Source organism: Periplaneta americana, chromosome 10 (genome assembly GCF_040183065.1).
Source record: "Periplaneta americana isolate PAMFEO1 chromosome 10, P.americana_PAMFEO1_priV1, whole genome shotgun sequence".
Taxonomy (NCBI): Eukaryota; Metazoa; Arthropoda; class Insecta; order Blattodea; family Blattidae; genus Periplaneta; species Periplaneta americana.
In genome coordinates this window covers 17,445,176-17,470,705 of record NC_091126.1, presented here as the reverse complement: position 1 = coordinate 17,470,705, position 25,530 = coordinate 17,445,176, and the positions used below count along the sequence as shown (strand labels likewise).

The following is a 25,530-nucleotide window of genomic DNA, read 5'->3' as shown; positions in this document are numbered from 1 at the left end:
TGAGATAGCGCTGAAATGGCGACCGCATCGAACGCCTTGCTGACCGACAGCGTTGAAATAGCGGCCGCCATTTTTCGTAGCAAAATTTTTTTTCGCTTCAAGCCAGCGAAAGTGGAGGGTTAGGCAACAACTAAGGTCTCTGTTGTACTTATATTCCGGACACTTGTGCGCATTTCTTCTTATTATTATATTCCGGAATAGACGGAACAATGGTGTGTTTCTTTGTAAACAAAGCGGTCATTTTGGAATCTGGTCGTTCCAGTGCCGCTAGGAGGCTGTCACTCACTGTGAGTGACTCACAGCTGCTGTAACTCAGCACAAACGAATAGCTGAATTAGAGCTGTCCCGGCTGAACGCAGCCATTGTGAATTTTATTCAAGTTTCGCGACCAACCTTGGAAAGCGTACATTCTCTATAATATTATAAAATTGTCCGTATGTGCTAAAAACAAGACACAAGCAAACCACGGCCGTGAACATATTCTGAGTAATGTTCATTTAAAAATTAGTTCGTAAAGCCACGAGTTCATAAGAAATAAGAAAATCATGTAATTTTAGTACGTACACTTTCAGTAATGTGTATATATTCTGTTTTTATGTAGGATGTTGTTGAACATTGCACTTAATTTCGGTGTCAGCTATTGGCTATTCTGTAGCATGAGAGTACGAGAAAAGGAAAGCATAGTGGACTGTGGAGTGTTCACTCATGGTGTAGTCTCTGTTGTACTTGTGCAGTGGATGTTGTGTTTTGATGTGGTTCTGTGTATGTTGATTGTGTAACGAAATGGAAAAACTGGACATTCTACAGTGTTTTTGTTACCAACCCACGTAACGTGGGTTGGGGTTTATGAAGTGTATGAAATGTGAGTGAAGTAAAATGAACTTTGTTTGATAGAACTTTTTTTTTGGGAGAATATGACACTTTGATGCATTGACACAATGGTCTCCAGAGGAGAGCGAGCAAGTGGCTTTTCTAGGAGCCCTGCCTCCTGTGACAAATCACCGAGGGTTTCAACTCAAGACTTTGAATTCACTGTGCCACCAGAAGCACCCGTATTTGAGCCAACAAGTGAAGAATTTCAAGATCCTTTGGGATATATAAGGAAAATACGTCCTATAGCGGAAAAATCGGGCATATGCAAAATAAAACCACCTCCGGTCAGTTTACTTACATTATTTTATATGTTATTATGTTAATATAAGTTAGGACCAGTAAGATAAGAATAATAAGTACCGAAGCGCTGTGATTATGCAGTTTGAAAGTCCTTGAAGTTGTAACGTGCAATACTGTAGTTCCAAAATGGCTGCTCATTATTGTCCCCAGCCATTTAAAAATGTCCTTAAAAAGGTAGCACATTGTTTGGGGAAAGATACTAAAGGCCTGGGTTTGTAAGGATGACATTGTTGAGATTATAGGCATTCCATTTTCTAATGGAGCTTTTAGTAATGTGAAAAGTTGGTACAAAATTTTATTTTGATCTTTTTATCATATTCCTTAATTACTGTTTTTGCTTTGAACACTATGACATTAGAGAGAAATGACAGAAAATGCCTTTCATAATGCCATAATATATAACATTTATAATTGTTGATATAGCCTGTATTAATTGTATCGTATGAACATGATTACCACGACCACCACTACTAATAGTAGGCCTACAATAAAATTACAGCAATAACAATCACTACCTCCCTGTTGAAACAACAACTACTACGACTGTAATAACACCATTACTCTGTCACCATTACCACTACTGCTCTTAGGCCGCTAGAGTGGAGCTCGGGTATAAGGAGCTGACATCCTGATCCAACTTTGTTTGTGTGTGGGTTCGAATCTTGCGTGGGCTGATTAGTTGGTTGCGGTTTTTTTCTCGAGGTTTCCTGAATTGTAAAGTAAAATTCAGATAATCCATCACGAATTCTCGAATGTCGTCAAAATTCAATCGACGTGAGATTTCATATAGATTCGTTAAATAATCTATTAGTATTAAAAACCACTGTTGTTACTATTGAGGCAAACGATAAGCACAGGAACGCTATTTCGTAGTAAGCCTACATTATGAAAACACTCGGATAATCTAGCTATATGCGTATTGTTTATCTCGTAGAAAATATAAGGAAACAACTCCAAGGAATACGTGAAAAGATTTCCTCCTCCACCACCACCACCACCACCACCACCACCACCACCACCACCACCACTATTACTACAACACTACATTACTACTACTATTACTACTACTACTACTATTACTACTACTACTACTACTACTACTACTACTACTACTACTACTACTACTACTACTACTACTACTACCACCACCACCACCACCAAAACTGTGACCTTTTATGAAGCAAGGTATGGTGGACTTCACTGATGAAAATGCTTAGGAAAAATACATTTTTTGGGATGATTGTCAGAAGGAAATACTGATACAGCTAGAAACATATGAGGGTAAACTTAAAATCTAGGAAAAAAGAGTGTAGATATATGTCAAACAAAGATGTGGTCTTATATAAATGAAAAAAAAAAAGTTCTGCTCTTCAAAATGTAATGTACAGCAATTTCCGGTAAAATCCAAGAATCACTCTCTGTTTTTTCCAGACCAATAGGTGATTGATGACGTGATATATGACGTCACGCAAGATGGCGATACTTCAAAATATGAATTTAATCGGGCACCACCACCCCCTCCCCCTCATCCGATTCATCCAACGCCCTCGCTTTTCTTTCTCCCACCCCATATCACTCCCTTCCTCACATATATTCCTCTACTTCTCTCTTTCTCCCTCTACCTACTTTAATCTACTAACTACTTCATATTAAATGGAATACAGGACTTACATTGAATACGCCGGGATTCGATCCTAGAAATTTTCGTTTAGTGAACCACTGTCATAGTCATTATGCTACCAATTCGTTAATGAACACTCCTTTAAAAATTATACTTGCGCACAATTGACAAAATACTTCCAAATGTATTAAATATATGACTTTATTAGTATATAATAAAAGTGAATTCATTAGTTTGCTATTAACCTTATTACAGATAATATGAGTCGTCCATTTCTGATACCTGTTAAATTCTTTCAAAAAAAATTTACAGAAATCAGGAAAAAACTGTAATTTGTTTCCAAATTCGCTTTTCTGTAATTTCTTTGTTTAGTTTCATATGGTAATTTATTTCCATCTGATCTACATGAAATACTGAAATCATACTGTAATAGTTTCTTTTTAATTAAATATTTTAAGTTGGCCTTAACGATGTTAGGTTCTGTAACTGGGATATAACAGGCTTTGGAACTGTATTTCACTATTCAAGATGGCACACAACAAGGGAGAATACTTAAGACATTTTAAATAAAAGTGACTTAATTACTGATTTATTATTTAAAAAATGTAGACAAGAATTAGTCTGTTACCTTAATAGTCTATATCACTATCAGTTTATCACTAGTAAAAAAAAAGCAGATGGAACATAAAATTTACAATAACTGTGATTCATGAGTGACACATTAAGTAAGGTAAATAAGTCTTTTAAGAAGTTATTTTTAATAACACAGTTAATATGGTTAAAAGCTAAGAAAATAAATATATTTTTTATGATTATGTTTTCCTAATGGATAATAATTATTTTCCACTTTTCACTTAAAGGTTTATCATTGTATTAGGCCTATCTTGATTTGGTAGTTCGCCTATTTCACTATTCTTCACAACACTACTCCCTTTAGTATTCTATTACTCTTATTGATATAAATTAAATTGCCACATTTTTTTAAACCGTTTTTCGTACTTGTAATGTAATGTGCCGACAAATGTGACATAATTATAGCCCTATAACGTCATCAACTTAGTGATCGGTGGTAAAACAGCGACTCTTTTTTTGGATACTACTCAATTTCCGTATACATTAAAATTCATAAATAGGATCAAAAGGAAATCAATGTAAAACTACATTGTGGGATGTCCTTCCTTTAAAACAAAATAGGCTACGCTGAAGACGGAACTATTTGAAACACTTATGAAAGATATCTTTATTTTATGTTAGTACTGCATCTAATCCTGTCCTTATAAATAGAGTCTACAGTTTCTTTTGTAGAACAATTTTTTAGGCCTGTTCGAAACTTCAGGACACATGTCATGATAATGTGATGTGTTCAGCAAAAGAGAAAAGAAAAATCAAGGGTCATTACTAAGGTTGCCATAATTCTGGATACAAAAATACTTACATACGTTTTTATTAATGGCGGGTACTTGACTATTCGTCATTCACCCATATGAAGCTGGTTGTGTAGACCAATTTACTGACAAAGTTTTCTAAAAAAAATTGGGGATATTTACATTGTAGAAGACTACATACTACACTGTACCAATATAAAAAAAACAGCGAAACTAAATATAGGCTATCACAATTCTACTCTCATAACCGTAATGACCCGATAGTTACAAATAGGGGCTAGAAAATATTGAGAATAGGACGCATGTTTATATGACATTTTTTTCGATTAATACATACACCTAAACTGGGCTCTAACCTTAGGGGAAATGCCGCTGCCCCTGTTCGGAAGCATGCCCGGGAAGAATGTACTTGCTTTAGAAAGGAAGTGTTATCTTTGATGAAATCATAGAAGTTCATACATAAAAACTCTGAATTGACTTTGATTTGAAGCAATGCTTTTACCTAATTTATTTGGAGTCAGTGGTTCTCATCAAAGAAAAAACTCTCTCCACATGTGCAGAAGGTCTTGGGAGACAGTAAAAAAATTCTAAATTCTTTCTAAAAATTGTTACATTTCGTGTTTTATAGATAGGCCTAAATAAATAAGCATAAGATTCACGAGGAGCACGACCTGAACAAAAAGTGTATCGATGTTGATGGCAGCAGTATTAGGATTAGAAACAAGTGAAATGAATATAGGCCTAAATAAACTCAGATGATTTCTCAACACAAAGAAGTTATACTCCTAAACATTATCTTTACAGGTCACAGGTCCATACCTGTGGAGTAACGGTCAGCGCGTCTGGCCGTGAAGCCAGGTGGCCCGGGTTCGAATCCGATCGGGGCGAGTTACATGGTTGAGGTTTTTTCCGTGGTTTTTTCCTCAACCCAATATGAGTAAATGCTGGGTAACTTTTGGTGCTGGACCCCAGACTCGTTTCACCGGCATTATCACCTTCATTTCATTCAGACGCTAAATAACCTAGATGTTGATACAGCGTCGTAAAATAACCCAATAAAATAAAAAAAATACAGGTCACAGCACTACTTCCTATTCGATATTTTATTAGCTGGAAAATAAAACTTTCTACTGTTACTAATGTTAAGACTACATACACATTGACGTAACCATGGCGTGCAATATATTCAAGCAGTAAAGATAAGTGATTTTTTTTTTTTAGAGAATGCAGTCGTATAAAGTCTGACTGCAGTAGGTCCATTTCAAAGTAACTAACGTTACATATCGTCAATGTTTTTAAATGAACAGTACCTTTTAGCTTCGAAATAATGCAAGATGTATAAATTATAATATTGCAAGATAGTGCTAAGTGGAATTTAATGTACTTTTATTAATATAATTTGTTTCTTTCTTTACTGGAAAAACTTTAATTAATATTTAATTATAAAATGTTGGACCGGATCACCGTAACTAACGTTACATGTCACGAATGATTTAAAAATGTATTCTTTGTTACAGCTGCATTTTCTGCTCCCCCATATAGTTGATGTAAATACAATTTTTTGTTATTTACAACATTACAAAATATGATTATGTTGGCATATTTATTTAAATTAAATACAGTGAGTTTTCATTTTTTAAATATTTATAACAATAATAGTTTCTGTGTAAGTAACGTTACACAGAGAGAATATAATACAGGAACAGTAAAATTGTACCACAGTGTAGTATATACAGTCACGAAGCTCAATACTTACTAAATATGCAAACATAGACAGTTGAAATACGCATCCATAGATAGTTGCTCACCACCAGGATCGCTACTATCGCCTCATCACAGACCCTTTCCCCAGCAGACGATAAAATGTATTGTACTTTCGATATCGTATTCTTTTGAAAAAATTAACACCTTCCTTCCACTTTTGAAATATGAAACACATAAGGTTTATATATTATTTTCATAAAGCATATATTATGTTTTATGAAGTCACCTTCCTGGATCTTTCGGAAGAAGGACAACTCTGACCTCTTTTTCTTACAATATTTATAGAACCACAAACGTCTCCTTGTCCCATATTATTATTAAAATTATTGTATTTAGTCATTTACAGTTATTACAACCGTTAACGAACATTTCACAGTTATTTTGTTGTTCTGTGGTTTACACAACTTTTCACAACAAAGCGAAATACGGCACAGTCAATGCCTTTTCGATCTAGACCAGGCCGCATATTTTGCAATATTTAATCGAAATAAAGGCAGGTATTACACATACGAACAACGTAATTTTCACAACATAAATAATATTACATCTTATCTCGCAAGTGAATTATGTCTGAAGTGTCTCATAATCATTGTTTTAAATTTTATTAATGGAATTACACTACATTTTAGAGAAACATATGTTACTGTTCATGCATTCCAACTAATTTATATGGTTGAAACGCCGCCCTTCGTGATCGGGTTAAGCGAGTTGCATGGTCTGCCTTACGGCCTGTATTAGATCACGATGGCTGTGGCACAGTCTATTGTTCCTAGTACTCACAGCGCTCCAAGCGGCTAGCAACTATCGCGACAAATGCAAAAATTCACCCCAAGCTTCGTGACTGTATGTAGTAGACTGTGATTGTACTGTATATTGAATAATAACAAGCTCTTCACAAAAGTAAAGTTTACTTAAATGCTTATAAGAATAATGTATCCCGCACATTTCTTCAAATTAGGCCTACATGCCATGAATGATTAGAAATAGTCTCAATATTACATTTTTATTTTTGTTGAATTTGTTAATTGTGGTAAATGGAAAATGTTGCCTTTACAATAGCAGTAGACAAACAAAACATCGTTTCTGTAATTATATAAATGAAATGCCTTGAGGCCACGTGAATTGCATTATTTCTCAGATTTATCGTGTTAAGATTGAGTTGTTACTTTATTTTTTACTTGATTACTAGTCATTCATTGACCAATTTACCGAGAGTCATGCACAGGGTGCGCCATAGGAGGCTGGTTTATGCTACATCCGCGATGAGATTAGATGGGATGGGATGTATGTTTAGTCAACTGTCCGAAGACAGTTTTGAACCTCGTGACAGCAATAAGGCACCACTTATGAAACAACTAAGCCAGAAGATATTGAGGTAGGTTGGCCACTTCCTTTCCCCATACGTTGCAGACATCGATGACTAGTAACATATTACACTAATGAGACTTCAAATGTATACAAATAATTGTTCTTTCTCTGACACAAACTGTATCACTAAGTGAGATGTAAGCCTACTGCCTGATAATAGATGTACAGATACGGAATCAAAATTTGGAGCCAGTCTTGGTGGGAGTTCACCTGTATGTAGCCAACAATTTCGCACGACTGTCCACAAGTAGCGTATATACATGTGCAATGTGTTGTAAGCGAAACTTATACAATAGGGAGTTCCAAATTTTATTTCCGTATCTGTACGTATCAGCCAGAATCGCAGTAAGAGGATGATGATTATTATTATTATTATTATTATTATTATTATTATTATTATTATTATTATTATTATTTTAATAGATTTTCTTTTTGGAACATAACCTATAATTTGGGAGAATGAATATTATTTTGAAACTATCTATAACTGGTGTTGAAAACTTCCAGGGCATTTGTGGATCCTGTGTTAGAGCTCATTTCATTTAGTTTAATCTTGTGAATTTATGATCTAATTACTTTTTGACTGTAGGCCTATTCTAAATTCCAGATAACAATGAGGAGCAAAAAAATGGTGGAGTTTTACCACCTCCTGCACGATCGTACCAAGTTATGCACATATATTTCGCGGCAAAAAAGAATGGGCAGACTTTTTGTCGTTAGAAATGCAAAGTTCTACTGTTCGGTTCACACGTGTGAACGAACTGCACTGAAGGCTCCTATGGTGTTTGTTCATTGAATGTTGTCCGTTTACAATGTAGTCACCCCTTTGAGATGTGTGTGGTTTAGTGGCAACAAGTCTGCTTTGCGTGAGTTCGTCTCCTGATGGAGTAAAATTATTTTTTTATTTTAGGTTTTAGTTTATATATTTTCAAAGATAAATGACATTTGTTAATAAACTTTATTTTTTGCATGTCTTGTAAAAATCTTATTGGCAAACACTTGTGGAATATTAATAGGCGAAAACTGACCTGTATAAACAAAAATAATAGTTGTTTCATGCCCTGAAAGAAAAGGAAGCAAATCAAATATAAATAAATAAATATTACATATATAAACAAAAAGGTCTGCAATAGAGTCTAATACAGTATCTCGTTCACAAGCCATCTGCACCAACAAATGCCCTCATTCTGCGCGACGTGGAGTGATATACATAAAGAAGAGTGATTGCTCATTTCTCTCGATTCTGAAGAAAGTTCTCACATTCATAAAGCTTGCTCACTTTCTCAACGTGCTCTGCCGCAGAGAAATTACTCTGACTTCGGTATACATAAACAAGAGCAAGAAGAGAAACTGCTCGTAATTAAATTTGTGAAGTAACCGAAATAGGTGACTCCAGTTTAGTTGAGCAAAGTGTTTTAAGTGTGATGCGTTAGATGAACCGAAGCTCGCAGAGATTCTGCTTCAGGTTTAAGAAGGAAAATGTCACATGGCTAGAGGAACACTTTCTAGGGAAATTAACGAAACTAGAGGCGGAGCTTTATCTAGTGAAGAAAATATGCAAATTTTCTCATGTTACGTCGGTGGTCCTGATTTCCAGAGCGAAGTGACAAGATATCGGTGTGATTCAAGCCACACTGTTATCCATCGCTGTGGAGTAACGACTAGCATGTCTGGATTCAAATCCTGGTTGAGACAATTGCTTCAGGTTCCTTCCGAGGTTTTCCCTAAACCAATTGAAGCAGAATTGCTGGGCAACTATCAGCGCTGGACCTCACACTCATTTCGCCATCATTATTACACTTCTCTCTTTCACCACCAACACCACCACCACCACCACCGCCACCGCCACCCCACCACCACCACCACCGCCACCCCACCACCACCACCACCACCACCGCCACCCCACCACCACCGCCAACACCACCACCACCACCACCAACACCACCAACACCACCACCACCATTTCCATTCCCATATTTTGAACTTGCTCCGTTGTAGAGTCGGCTGAGGACCACCACCGAACTGACCCCATTGTATGTTATTGTGCTACGTACCGTACGTTCTCCACTGGAGCTACCCCAAGTTGCGGGAACACGACGATCCCTACGTGGAAAGGTAACAAAGGCATTCTGTAGACTGCAGGGGAGTTCGTGGGCAATCCTCAGGAAATCTGTAGCGCGGAGGGCCTTAAGACATGCACACCACACCATTTCATTTGGAGTAGTACAATGAGTTCATCCAAGCGGCCTACGCGCGAAGATCGTCCCCAGCCCGTGCCCCACCCCTCAAGGGGGACAAATAGAAGCCACTCTGGCTCGTAGAATTTTCAAAGGACTTAATTAATGGTTGCAATAATAAAGTAGGTCAAATTTCCTTCAACTGTCTACTCAAAGCTGCTAAAGCTGAATAGCAGGAACGGTATAAGTATTTTTATTGCACACACGTGTTGATTAAAAAAAAAAGCACAAGCATTTACGGAGAAAACTACATTACGAGAAAAGAAGCGTAAGGCATAATGCACATGCTAGCCTACATGCAATTCTAAAGAAGAGTTTACAAGTGTAGATGTGAGATGTCCTGGGTCAGTACATGATTCACGAATATGGAGGAATTCTGATATTCACGGAAGTAATGAGTGAAAATCGGGCGAATGCACTACTTCTTGGTGATAATGGCTATGGAATTGCCCTTAGGCTTATGACACCGTACCGAAAAGTCGTAACTCAATAATCGTATAATAAGTGCGTAACAAAAGAACGAGTTGTAATAGAAAGATGTTTTGGCTAAGTAAAGCAACGTTTTCCTTTTTTACAAAATAAAATACGGTAACAATAGTACAGGAAGAGTGCTTTCAATTATCTTGTGCTGTTTTATTCTACATAATATGGCTCAACATAATGAGGACGCTCATGGAATCCCACAAACCGAGGAAGAAGAAGATGATGAAATGAAATTCGACGTATTAGAGATATAGGACGGCAAAGAACAGATGAAACGTCTGAAAAAAATACATGGATTCCAAAATTAAGTAGTAACACTTAAATGCCATCGACCTGGGCCGGGATCGAATCCGCAACCTCAAGCATAGAAAGCCAGCGCTATACAGACTACGCTATCCAGGCCAACTTGATTCGTATAGTTTATGTGCTGTTTTCGTACTCTACCAAAACTAACGTACCATTGTTCTAGAAGGTCGCAACTGACGCAACTATAGTTTGTGCAAATTGTGTAGATTGTACTTACTGCATGTAACCATCACGTGTTTCTGCATGCTCCTTGAGAGAAAGATTTGTAAATCACCGACACTCCCTACTTTCGTAGCTCTTCCCGAGATTAAGGCTGAGAATACATTGGCGTCATTCTGCAGGCAAAAGGAACTGCAAAATGCAGCCGGCTTGCAGTTCACTCACACTTTTTTCCAAACGCGTTTTGTAGTCCAATTCGACTTACAAGGAGAGGACACGCTCTGTATATCACCGAATTAAATCAGATTTTGTGACATGAAAGTACAAGACACACTGTTCAAAGTCATACCTGGTATGGGTGGCCAATGACCCCTCGTTTTGGAAATATTGGCAATTGTTTATGACGTACTTCCGTTAGGTGCCTAATAGGGAAGCACTAGACTGTGTAACGGCGTAGCTCATGTGGTTGGATGCTGAGTTGTCATCCAGGCAACTCGAGTTCGAAACCTAATGCCATCTCATATTTTAAAGCTTGATATTATTATTATTATTATTATTATTATTATTATTATTATTATTATTATTATTATTATTATTATTCACTTTCAGTTGTCAGTTCCTATATTCAAAGCCATGTTGAAATATGCGTAATATGCATCAAAATTGATAAACGAACGAGAAGTGTTTGTGAATGTGAAGGATATCTGTTTCGCAGCAGAAGTGCGGAAAAATTTGTGTGACTGTGGACAACCTTCTTTCATTTGCTGTGCATGGTGCAGGAAATATGTATGTTTTGTGTGTTTTTATGACATAATGAATCGGGTACAAATGAAATGGAATAGCTGCTACACAAATAGAACAAACACCAGTGACACATCTTACCTTCCTACGTGAGCAGTATTTTATTGTTTATCCTTTACAATACAATGTTAGTTAATTAGTAATTAGTTTAAAACATGATGAAGCATTCAATACATTGAGAATTGTTATATAGGTATTTAAATAGGTAACTGTGATCACAATATTAATCATTATTAAAATAAAAAAATATAGGACCAGTTAAGATTCGAACTCAGGTGGCCTGGATAACAACTCAGCATCCAACCATATGGGCTACGCTGTTACACAGTCTAATGCTTCCCTATTGAGCACCTAACGGAAGTATGTCACAAACAATAGCCAATATTTTCAAAACGAGGGGTCATTGGCCACCCATACCGGGTATGACTTTAAACAGTACTTCTTGTACTTTCATCTCACACAATCTTATTTAATTCGGTGATATACAGAGCGTGTCCTCTCCTTGTTAGTTTGTAGTCATGCCGATCGCATTGTGTTGTCCATTTCGACTCCATTTCATTATCAGAAATAGAGTGTTTGCGGAAAAGGAGAATATGTTGGAAAGTTAGAAAGTACTGTGTTCATCCAGTTTTACAAAATAGAACTGAAGATGGTCATTTCTATAATTTATTTTCAGACCTTAGGAAACATGAAGACAGATTTCTTAATTATTTTAGGATGTTGATTTCTTTTCTCGACGTATTGGCAAATATTAAAAAAGCAATAAAATTCAACGTCAAGACACACTGTCGAAAAGAAGTACACAAACATTTTTCGTTTTCACTAACGAATTCTTCGGTATCAAACACAAGATTTTACTCCCATCTTGGACAGAAACGAAGAAAAGAATGCCGTCGGTCGGTAGAACCATTAATTGGAATAAAAAATATTAACTATAGTCCAATGGTGGACAGTGTATTTTAGAGTGGACTGCAGTGCGCGACGCTGCGGCAAACTGCAGCGGTCCGTTTCCACTTCAAGAGTTGCTTGCTATTCTAGTGTGCGTTATCTGCCAAGACGCGACTGTTATGTGCAAAATCAAGCCAATGTATTCCAGACCTAAGTGTTCTTCGCTGGAACTAATTGAATTCGGGTAATAGATACATACATTTAAACCAGGGATGTCGAACAGCGCTCTCAAGCTGTGAAACGATAAGGTACTGCTTACTACCTGAGCTGGAGCTGTGAGGTCAGTCTACCCTTACTGTAGCAGTGTTCTGTACGCAGTGTGTTTATCAACTCTGGCGGCTGGTATGGATATGGAACGATTTTTCAATAGTGAATGGATAGATAAACATTTCTTTATCTTAAAGGGCGGAAAGGCGTAGTGCTTAATATGTAGAAAGAAGCTTTGATACATAAGCCATAATAATATTAAAAGGCATTTTAATTCAATGCATGCTGAAGCTTATGGAGCAGAAAAATTATCCGGTTCCGCTAGTGAAAAGACAAAAGAGATATGTCTGGAATGTTTTTAAATCTCTAAGTTTGTCCCGTAATATTGTTGCTGAGCGCATGTCAGAAATGGGAAATAACTTGGACGGACAACTGATAGCAAGAATAAAAACTTTTACTTGTTATGCACTAGCTCTTGATGAAAGTACCGACCGCAAAGATACGGCGCAGATAGCTATATTCATAAGGGATGTCGATTCAGATTTCAATGTCCATGAAGATCTTGTAGATGTCATTTCACTAAAGGATCGAACTGGAGGAGAAGTTATTTTTGAATCTGTAACAAAAACTATGAACAAATTTCAAGTCATAGTAAGATTAATTAATTTTATACATAAAAACAGTTTACGTTTTTGAACTTGCACTGCTACAACACATACACATAAAGTTGATATTTTAAACATGAATTAGCAACGTTATTATGATGATTTATTTCTGCCACTAACGAACAACATTCATGAATGATCCAGTAGATAAAACGATATCATCATCATCATCATCATCCATCATCCATCCATCCATCCATCCATCCATCCATCCATCCATCCATCCATCCTCATGTAGACCTACATTCTTCGTTCATCAAAGTTTTCAAGTGCGAATCTAAAATGAGCTCCTAAAAATTAGTAAGATGTATAAAAATTATCTAAGTACCAGCCGCCGCATTAGAAGTTTCGCTTTTGTTTACGATCATTCGCCCGGTCTGCCTGCTACCTGTGTTGAACCGTTGCACAATAAGGGAGGAGTGAAGGCTCTGCAGTTCACAGCTCGAGAGCGCTGTTCGACATCCCTGATTTAAACCACTCATCTTTTTGCCGGTTACAGAAAAAATCTAGCGCATTTTTCATGTAAGTCAAAGATTTCAAATACACGAAAATCACGTAGGAAGTTGATATCGTGAGCTCTCTCGAAAGAAGAAGCAGTCCTCTAATGCACCGTTATTGTGTGTACAAAGCTTACATGTATTGGTTCATATTTCGAGTATTCCCCATTTCTATTTTTTCTTTAGATTTTAAATGGTTAATTTAACAGTATTTATATTGCCGTTCTATTTGTATTCTTTTATTCACTCACATATCTACCTCTATATTTAAACCATATACCCATTATTCACAATCATGGTTTGATACATGTGTGAATGCCGTGGGCGTTGTTTAATTTCGAGCTTTCTCCAGGTGTAAATCGAATGTAATGCAATTCAGTGACGAATCCTCGAATTCATCTCTTGAAAATACCATTCTCTATCACAACTCCACTGACGCTAGATAGCCGTCATGTTGTTTTTTTTAGTAGGTTATTTTACGACGCTTTATCAACAGCTTTGGTTGTTTAGCGTCTGAATGAGATGAAGGTGATAATGCCGGTGGAATGAGTCCGGGGTCCAACACCGTAAGTTACCCAGCATTTGCTCATATTGGGTTGAGGGAAAACCCCGGAAAAAACTTCAACCAGGTAACTTGTCCCGACCGGGAATCGAACCCTAGCCACCTGGTTTCGCGGCTAGACGTGCTAACCGTTACTCCATGGACTGTCATGTTGTTATAATAGAGAGAGATCATAATATGAGGTGTGGACAGAAGCGACGGGGATTTCACTGTGTGCTGCTATGCACACCTCATCTGATCTCGCTGGTATTATTAATTGTTATAATAAGAAAACGACAGGCTGTGAAGTGTCTGCCTTGCGGACTACAGCGTAATATGTGATTTGAAGTACTGAATGTTTATAACCAGAATATATAAAGATTTATTTGAACATTAATGCAATATTTTCGATAATTCATTCGTGATTGATGATGTAGGTTTCATTTAAACACATTTCATACAGTAGCATTGTACGACAGGGAGGATAGACGTTGGAAGGAAGAAAGATATTCGGAAAGATTTGAAAATGTCTTGTGATCTGGTTTGTTTCCAGCACTGTTCATGGATGAATGTTGCCGGCGATTGTTGTCCGCAATGTACTTTATGTACGCTGTCTTGTGGTTTGTACAGGGACATCATTTTATTTTTACTAACATTTTTAATATTATCCTGTCTATACCTTTAGAGAACCGGAAACACCGCTTGCTCCCCCCTCCAAGACTAGAGTTCGATTATACTGGCGTAAAACACAAATCACTCTACTAGGTATAGGAAGGAAGAAAAGTAGTTCATCCATTTACGTAAACTAGGAAATATCGCGATTTTGAGTTTGATAATTTTCATTAGGTTTTTCTTTAATCAAAGTACAGTACTGTATTAAGAATAAGTGTTTTTACTCACGAAGTGAGTTATCCATGCGAACGTATTCATTATGCAGTGTATATTATACTGTCTACAGCACATTAGCGTACAATATAGAGAAAGAAGTTAAATTGAAAAATAATCATAATATGAATATTTAAACACAATTTTGAAAATGGTGGCTGTTCATTTCGATACAGGCTTCAGTTCTTTTGTGCATATTATCGCACTATAGACTATTGCATCTAATTCCAATTGCCAGTTTCGTCCTTCGTACTAGTAACTCATGTTGAAATAATTCTGTACCTACTCTACGTACTGTAAATTCAATCTTCACTTCTGCCCGACCCGAAAATATAAAATTACTCAGACATGCTATCTACTGTCCGTCCAAGTGGTTATACCGCAGGATTGTAGAAAGGGAGGAAATCACGTGACAGTTAATTACTTAAAGAGGCCCTTTTATTTAAGTTAAATTAAACAGCTTTATAATATTACGTAAACTTCCAATTCCTAAGAGAAATTAATGTTTTCAGAAAAGAGCTAAGACAGCCCAGCTATTACAGAGGGGCGAGCAGAAGCAGGTGGGGGAAATCGGGATGCGACGTAGGCAAACGGACAGTACCTATGCGAAAATATGATTCAATATTGAAAGCTCTTTCGTCACTGGAAAACGCGAACATATTTCTTGAACGTACTATACTCAGTAACTCAGTACTGCTTACTATCTGCGGTCTTGGTTCTGTGTGGAGTTGGAACTTCCTTAGTAGAAGGGGTGGGAGTGAAGTACATTCAAAAACTCAGGTACAATAAAAATTGAAGTAAAATTAAAATGATGTCCCTGTATATTCCGGTCACCATACTGTATTTCGTCAACAATCTACGAGTCGTATGACTAGTTTACCCCGGCTTATTATATTGTCTATCGTCAATATTAATTTACACTTGGGTATGGTTTATAATGACTATAATATCCGCAAATTTTTCGGACCGTCAGGAAATGATTTGGTGACGGTTTGATTTCCTGCAAGAACGCCTGACTTTAATCAGCAACTATACTCAGCGCATTTCAAACTGGCGGATCAAGGTCAAGCAATGGACTGCATTTGCCACGCGTGCTTACCCCAATCCTGGACCATTCACCTCAGAGTTAACTGGAACAGCCAGCTTACCAGTGCTTCAGTTCACAGTTCAGTGACTCGTGCGTGGTTTGTATGTGACCTTGATCCGCCAGTTCGAAATGCGCTGAGTATAGTCTGGGTTTGAAGTTTTCGTTGCACGAACGGTGAAGTCGATGTGCGCGTGCTCGTGACAGTCATGACGTTTGGAAACTGCTGCAGAAGCAAACCTATTGTCTTTCATCGACATTCTGCTCTATCGCATGGTTTGATTATTCTGGGTATCATACTATCTTCTGTCAGGGTTCTACGCTTGGTCATTTTTGTTCTCAATTCAGCAATCTGCGCTGGCGTATGTTTTAATGTTCGTCAGCAATCTGTGCTGGCGTATGGCATGATTACTGTGGCTGTCATATTGTTTGTCGTCAGAATCTACGTTGTCGTATGGTTTCTTTATTCCGGTTATCATACTTTCGTCAGCAATCTACTGTGCCGTATGACTTTTTTTCCGGTTATCTTGTATTTCTTCAGCAATCTATGCTTGTTTATTCCGGTTATCAGATTGTCTACCGTCAATAACCTACGCCTTTGTATGGTTCTTTCTCTCTTACAAGATTGTTATTTATATTGCTTTTGTCACTATCAAAATGGACTAGAATTTGTAATTTGGCATAGTTTTTAAATTGCAAAAGAAACTTCTCTAATTGGACGAACCTGTAATGTAATGTAGGGGTAATGTTACTAAAATTCCATGTCGCGTTGTAAATATTGTGGTAATGAAAATAATAATAATAATTATCATCATCATCATAATAGTTGTTGTTCACGTTTGCATAATGTTGTTACCACATATTTTCTGAGGGTGTTTCTGGAGTGATGAGAACTGATATCGCAGGGGGTTATGTGATTTGGCACACGTTCAACTAGAATATTTTTCCTTTTACAAAATTACAAATTATTAATTTTGTTTTTCGACTTGTTGCGGTTTATAATTCACATACTTCTCTAAATGCTGGTGGTGTTAAACAGGACCATTTTAAGACTTTCGATCTCTGTCATCAGTTGATCGACACCCGACCGACATCGAAGTTGTGAAATTAGCCTGCTTCAGAATCCATCAACAGCAAAGATAACCGCAAGTATCGATCTGTGCCAGCGTTCAGAGATGAAAATATGCGTAATTAATAATTTGTAATAGATGTGAACAATGGCCATGATCTGCGGCGATGCTCGTCCAGCAATCAGCGCCGTAGGCTGCGGCACTATGGGCCAGGAATCATATCTAGCTGGAAAGAAGTTCCTTTTTACAGTTGACAGAAACCATCATTAACTCAGTTTATTCTGTCTAGCACTCTTCGTGCTGTACCAATAATCACGTTCGTTGTCAAATAGCAATGTGTAACAACACGTACAAACTTTCATTTTGTTGTATGCCGATAAGCTGCTATTATGAATTAAACAATTTTGTTGGGCCACCTGTGCTTATCTTCTTAAATAGTTTTTTTATAACATTAACGTTTTCGATACTACTTATGTATCGTCATCAGATGTTAGAGCATTGTGTTGATTATATGTAATGAAAACCGTGCCTCATGGTATTACTACAGGGACATCATTTTATTTTTACTAACATTTCTGATATTAACCTGCCTATACCTTTGAATCAACGGTTGCTAACCCCTTCCATGACTGGAGTTCGATGGCGTAATATACAAACAAATCACTTTACTAGGTATAGGAGGGAAGAAAAGTAATTCATCTATTTACGTAAACTATGAAATATCAAGCTTTTGAGTTTGATAATTTTCATTAGGTTTTTGTTTAATCAAAATACAGTACAGTATTAACAATGAGTGTTTTTACTCACGAACTGAGCTGTCCATGCGGACGTATTCATTATGCAGTGTATATTAGAGTGTCTATAGCACATTAGCGTACACTATAGAGAATGAAGTTAAATTGAAAAATAATCATAATACGGATATTTAAACACATTTTTCAAAATGGTGGCGGTTCATTTCGATTAATGTATGTAATTCCAATTACCAGTTTCGTCCTTCGTACTAGTAGGCCTAACTCATGTTGGAATAATTCTGTACCTACTCTGTAAAAGAGTACCTTACGTACTGTAAATTCAATCTTCACTTCTGCTCGATCCCAAAAGATAAATTTACTCAGACATTCTATCTACTGTCCGTCCAAGTGATTATGTCGCAGGATTGTAGAAAAGAGGGAATTCACGTGACAGTTAATTACTTAACGAGGCCCTTTTATTTAAGTTATTTTAAACAGTTGTATGGGTATATTACATATATGTCCAGTTCCTAACAGAAATTAATGTTCTCAGAAAAGAGCTAAGACAGCCCAGCCACTAGCCTTTACCGAGAGGCGAATAGAAGCTGGTGGGGAAAACCGGAATGCGACGTAGGCAAATGGACGACAGTACCTTTGCGAAAATGATGCAATATTGAAAGCTCTTTCGTCATTGGAAAACGCGAACATATTTTTGGAACGTGCTGTGACGGTAAGGCTACTATGAATTATATGCGGTCTTGGATCTGTGTGGAAGACGGTTGAACTTCATTAGTAGAAGGGGTGGGAGTGAAGTACATTCAAAAACTCAGGTACAATAAAAATTGAAGTAAAAATAAAATGATGTCCCTGTATTTGGTTGCATATTACTTATCGTAATGTCTAAGGCTTGTTAGAGTTAACATGGTGACAGTCCGTTATGATTTCTTAGCCTAGGTCAGTGTCTCTAGTTCACAATAAAATACAATTAAAATGCAATGAGATACAGTTTTAAACAATTTAAAACACTATATAAAATATAACATGTAAAAACTATGTACACTTGTTGCAATGGCTGTGTTGGTCAATCGTTTACGCCGTTAAATGGGGCGGTTTTGCTGGTCCTAATTCAAAATCATTGTCAGGAGAACGAAGCACTTGTTGAGGTCACAGGATTTCTGTCTATACTGTATGTTGTTATTAAGACCTTAATGGGCTTTTCATTTGTAACCAGTTTCACTCTAACTTAACTATTCAAAATTCATTGATGTCTACTGATATGCAAGTATCGGTGATTAGACGTATGTAGTTACAAGTAGTTTAATGTCGAGCTCCGTGAATCTAGCAAGTAATATGCAACCAAATAGTAATACCATGAGGCAAGGTTTTCATTACATATAATCAACACAATGCTCTAACATCTGATGATGTTACATAAGTAGTATCGAAAACGTTAATGTTATAAAAAACTATTTAAGAAGATAAGCACAGGTGGCCCAACAAAATTGTTTAATTCAACACGTACAAAGTTAAGACTGTTACTGCTTCCACTGCTCTGTTTCTTGACGCGTCAGTTTACAAGGGATTCTCATTATGATTGCTCGGTGAAGAAGAAACCATTTATTTCCACCTTGGTATTATATTGTTCTTTTATATAAGTACTTTTGTACGTATTATTTCTGCAGTGCTGTCCACACCTGTGGAGTAACGGTCAGCGCGTCTGGCTGTGAAACCAGGTGGCCCGGGTTCGAATCCCGGTCGGGGCAAGTTACCTGGTTGAGGTTTTTTTCCGGGGTTTTCCCTCAACCCAATACGAGCAAATGCTGGATAACTTTCGGTGTTGGACCCCGGACTCATTTCACCGGGATTATCACCTTCATATCATTAAGACGCTAAATAACCTCAGATGTTGATACAGCGTCGTAAAATAACCCAATAAAAAATTTCTGCAGTGCTCGGGAAAATAGGCACAAGTCAAAAATGTTAATTTTACAGGAGAAGAAAAAAAAAACTGTCTTCACACTAGTTTATGTCGATTTGATTTTCTTCTGTATGAATTATTGTAATGGGAGAAATACTCATGTATCTTTTTCCAAGCGAGCAGATGTTCCGTAAGTTGTCAATAAATTTATAAAAAATGTTTGTGGAAACTGACTTATGCCACTTTTCCCAAGCACTGCAGATTTAAAACAAGTGTCTGCACAATGTTCTTTACATTATATGAAGTTCATTGCGACCCCTGTATAAGTAACTATCAAATGAAATTTAATGAAATTTACGTAGAGTTGAAAAAAAAAACTTTTTAGTTCTGTCTTCTTTCTGATTCCGTTGTGTAGTCATGGGTGTATTAATTTTCATTCGTCAGATTTTGCGCATTAGTGCGCCTTTTCTAGAAAAAAATATTTTGTTTTTATTGCCATAACTGCACAGACGCGTTTAGTCGTGACAATACAAGTTCCTTTCGAAGCGGTATTGCGCACTGAACCATCTAGTGAAGTTTTATATGACTATGTAGTGCAAAAATACAGGGACATCATTTTATTTTTACTTCAATTTTTATTGTACCTGAGTTTTTAGATATACTTCACTCCCACCCTTCTACTAATGAAGTTCAACCGTCCTCCACACAGATCCAAGACCGCATAAACAGTCATAGTAGCCTTACGGTCATAGTAAATAGTACGTTCCAAAAATAAGTTCGCGTTTTCCAGTGACGAAAAGCTTTCAATATTGAATCATTTTTGCACAGGTACTGTCGTCCATTTGCCTACGTCGTATTCCGGTTTCCCCCATCAGCTTTTATTCGCCAGCTAATGGCTGGGCTGTCTTAGCTCTTTTCTGAGAACATTAATTTCTGTTAGGAATTGGACGTCTACGTAATATTCTAGAACTGTTTAAAATAACTTAAATAAAAGGGCCTCGTTAAGTAATTAACTTCACGTGATTTCCTCCCATTTCTACGATCCTACGACATAACTACTTGGATGGACAGTAGAGAGTATGTCTGAGTAATTTTATCTTTTCGGATCGGGCAGAAGTGAAGATTGAATTAGGCTATAGTACGTAAGATACTCTTTTATAGAGTAGGTACAGAATTATTTCAACATGAGTTACTAGTACGAAGAACGAAACTGGTAATTGGAATTAGGTACAATAGTCTATAGTGCAATAATATGCACATTAGAACTGAAGCCTGTATCGAAATGAACGGCCACCATTTTAAAAAGTGTGTTTAAATATCCATATTGTGATTATTTTTCAATTTAACTTCATTCTCTATATTGTACGTTAATGTGCTGTAGACAGTATAATATACACTGCATAATGAATACGTCCGAATGGACAGCTCAGTTCGTGAGTAAAAACACTCATTGTTAATACTGTACTGTATTTTGATTAAACAAGAACCTAATGAAAATTATCAAACTCAAAAGCGTAATATTTCCTAGTTTACATAAATGGATGAACTACTTTTCTTCCCTTCTATACCTAGTAAATTGGTTTGTTTGTATTTTACGCCAGTATCATCGAACTCAAGTTGTGAAAGGGGGTAGCAAACGGGTATTTCCGGTTCTGAATCTTGATCCAAAGGTATAGCCAGGTTAATATAGGAAATGTTAGTAGAAATAAAATGATGTCCCTGTATAACCTTGAAACTATTCTAAAGATATGTCAAGGAGAATAAGAAACATTATGTGTGAATTCGACGAGAGAAGAAAGCAGTGCAATAGACAAAATATTAGATTTCTAACGAAGTGTAGTGCTTGACTGGATGGAGAAGTTAAATTCTGTGATGATGTGGAAGACTTGCACCCATGGAAACTGGGCCTTCGAGAGTAGAAAGACCAAGAAAATTGTTCACTGAAAATGGAAATAAAACAAAAAGGAAACTTAACCTAGCCTTTAGTTGAAGAGAAATCCCAAGAAGAGCTGGTGCTAGCAGAGGAGCTCTTAGAGCTGCGGGAATTCTGAAAGATGTTACGGAAGCATCTCCGAGAAGAGCTACGAGATATAAGAAAGCCTTGAATTCAGTTTCACCAGCACCAATACCATACAGTGCAGAAGAAGCCTTAGGACTTTTCATAGATAATGATTTATCGAAAAGAGAATGCATTAATATAAGGACTGGGGCAAAAAAAGGGAACGGTGACATCTATCCATTTTTTTTTATTTTAGTAGGCTATTTTACGACGCTTTATTAACATCTAGGTTATTTAGCGTCTGAATGAGATGAAGGTAATAATGCCGGTGAAATGAGTCTGGGGTCCAGCACCGAATGTTACCCAGCATTTGCTCATATTAGGTTTAGGGAAAACCCTGAAAAAAAAAAAAAAACCTCAACCAGGTAACTTGCCCCGACCGGGAACCGTACCCGGGCCACCTGGTTTCGCGGCCAGACGCGCTAACCGTTACTCCACAGGGGTGGAAGACATCTATCCAAAATATAAGTTTCTAAAAGAGAGAAAACTGAGGTGCTATTCACCGGAAGAAGCTATAACAATAACAGAGATCTCTTCTGAAATTAAACACTCAAGATGTATTAAATAGACTTCTGTTAAGTTCTGATGCGATAATAAGAAGCTATTATTTCTTGTGTAAAACTAAAGAACCCCATACCATTAGAAGTGGGACGCCTACTAAGGGAACCAACTTATTCTCTGTGGACCTAAACACGCACTTGTTTGAAGGGCAGGATGAGGACAGTGATAATAAGGTCTAATCGGAAAAGACCGAAATATTTCTTATTGCTTGATATTAAAAATATATTAAAAATCAATTTAATTATGTAATTCCCAAAAGCTAAGAAACTAAAAATACTCAAATTTAGTGCAAGTAATTACACATTTGCGATACGAGTGCATTCGCAACAATACTCTTTCGAACAGAATACATTCCGGATGAAAATTATAAAATTATTCCCTCCCACCGCTAGATTTGAGTTCTGGCACAGCTCCGATGTAAGAGCTGGTCTCCTGATTTGGGACTGAGCTCTGGTATGGGGTTCAATCCCGCTTGGGCTCATCTGGTTGGCAGTGCCGAACTGTAAGGCGAATGTTAGGTAATCCATTGAGAATCCTGGGTTTCATCTCGCTATCACCATTTCCACCGTTAGATAACTTCTCAGATGATACAGCATCGTTAAATAAGAGATTAAATAGAATAAGCACCGTAAACAAACCTAAACTTAATACTCTTGCGTACTGGGTGGACAAAATTTAACCGGAACAACATTTTGCATTAACGCCTGTACTGAAGAATGTAGCATTCATAAATGTAACTTCGTCCCGTGAGTATATTTTGTACAGTCCACCTTGACGTACAAAAACTTATTTCGAATATTCATCCTCATTCGATTTTTTTGCAAGAAATTTTTAGAAATACACATTCTTACAAATACAGGTTTTTGAAAGCCTGTTCTGAGTTTGTTACATAAACTCTGTCGCAATTAAGAGTATAAATTTATTATTTTTCAACACTTTTATTCAGTGCTGTACGGATCTGAGTAAATATTACAATATAGCTGTCAGAGATAAAGTCCGCTTATCAGATCATTATCACTCTGCGCATTTGCATTAAGGGCATAATAATGTTCTTGTGAAAGGAACATTAAAATACCGATACTGATTTAATAGTCGGATTAATGAAAGGAAATAATGATGTAATAAAGAGCTGTATTTGTGCCATGTATGTACCTTTTCTCAGTATCCTATGTAGCCTATTATAGCTCGATAAAATTTCTTTATCCATGCATTTTTTGTTCAGTCAGAAAAGTTTCCTATGGACGATCAGCGATTTCTAATAGGATGATAAACGACGGTAATGGCTATTTGAGCGGAATGTTTATTATGTTTATCCTCATCATCATCATCATCATCATCATCATCATCATCATCATCATCATCATCATCATCATGTGCTTTTTTTTTCTGACAACGCTCCGGAATGGCATTCTGGCACCTTTCTGTTGCATTTTTCATAATGGAACCGAGAAATGCGTTAATAATTGAAGGGTTGATAGGAAAAACAACCCATGTCAAAAAACACTTTTTTCAGGGGAGCGAAAAAACATATCTCGTTATGTAAAAGGATAAGAAACTTAAAGTATAGGTATAAATACCCCAATGCTTTATAAATATATTGCTTGTATTTTAAGCATACACAGATGCCACATGATTTTAGCTTTCCATTAGTACCAATATCTCATTTTCGGCTAAAACTGACATGGGTTGTTTTTCCTATCAACCCTTCAATTATGTAGCTAACGTTTTTTTAATTCCGCCTTTCAAGTGGTAAAGTTGGACAAAATGGAGGTTAAAAACGACAAAATCCCGTGCCTGGACAGTAATCATTTCCCTGACTGCTATATATATATTTCTGCACAGAGTTCCACCACTTTCTTCTCCAGAAGAAAAGCACTGATTATTATCATTGATTATTTATCAGTACATGTTAAAACATGAAGATATCTAATAAGTCTGTTTACCAAATCTGTATCCTGATTTGAAATCATTATCCGTATAAACTCAGTAAAGATTTATACATATCTAATAATACGCCGAAGAACATGAGAAGCTTTAATAATTTCCAGGATGTCCTCAATATTCTCGGCAAATTCAACAATTTCTCAAATATCAACCATTTTCCCTATATCCACGAACAAAAGTTGAAGTTGAAGTCGAAGTCTAAGGCCGGTATTCATAGTCGAGATAAGTCATACTTATATATAAGTCGAACTTAAATCTCGTCTCAATTGCAGATTTCGGTCCAAATAAGTCGTGATTATTTTATAAGCTTTACTTTACAAAGTCTGACTTCATGAAGTTGAACTTATTGCAATTCATAGTGACTCAAGTGCGACTTATGTTATGAAATAAGTTAAAATTTTATCAAGTCAAGGGAACCCCTGACTTATGTCTGTTTTAACCTAAAAATTAATAACGTTTATGAAGAACTGGCGAAGGAAGTTATTGGAATGCAGGAAATTTGCGCCCAAAAGCGTTACTTGCGAAACGTAATGGGTCGCTTTGAGTTTTATAATCTTGAATTCAAAACAAGGTTTCGTTTTCGCAAAAGGACGGTTTTAGAATCAATACTTCCAAAAATGTAAAGAACTCTAGTAAAACCGAGATAGCGAGGTTTGCCAGTTCTTCTAGTACTTCTTGTTTGCTTGAGATTTTATACACGGAAAACTTTGAAATAAGTTTAATATTCTTAAAATATAGCCGTAACTGTAGTCTGTAATGTACTGTATGAGGTATTCAATATATAGATGAGGTTAGGCTTCTTTAATATGCATGGAATTTAAGTATTATTAAGATTAAATTCCCTTATCCCGTCATTTAAAATTAAATTATTATGTATTAATAAAATGAATGGAAAACAAAGCCTTCTTGCTGTCATACTTACTTACAAATGGCTTTCAGTGAACTCGGAGGTTCATTGCTCCCTCATATAAGCCCGCCATCGGTCCCTATCGTAAGCAAGATTAATCCAGTCCTATCATCATATCCAAACTCCTTCAAATCCGTTTTAATATCCTCCCATCTATGTATCGGCCTCCCCAAAGGCCTTTTTCCCTCAAGTCTTCCAAATAACACTTTGTAC

The 25,530-nt window shown here is 36.7% G+C and overlaps 1 protein-coding gene across 5 annotated transcripts in view; it reads left to right on the top strand.

Annotated features, from left to right (window-relative positions):
• Nucleotides 1-439: 439 nt before the first annotated feature.
• The window catches only part of LOC138707486 (lysine-specific demethylase 5A-like), a 121,121-nt gene continuing 96,030 nt past the window's right edge, over nt 440-25,530 (top strand). For all 5 annotated transcript variants that reach the window (XM_069836977.1, XM_069836973.1, XM_069836976.1 and 2 more), the window contains exon 1: nt 440-1,157. In XM_069836977.1, coding sequence (XP_069693078.1) covers nt 939-1,157 — 219 coding nt within the window. In that variant the 5' untranslated portion in view covers nt 440-938. The remainder of the gene's footprint in view (nt 1,158-25,530) is intronic.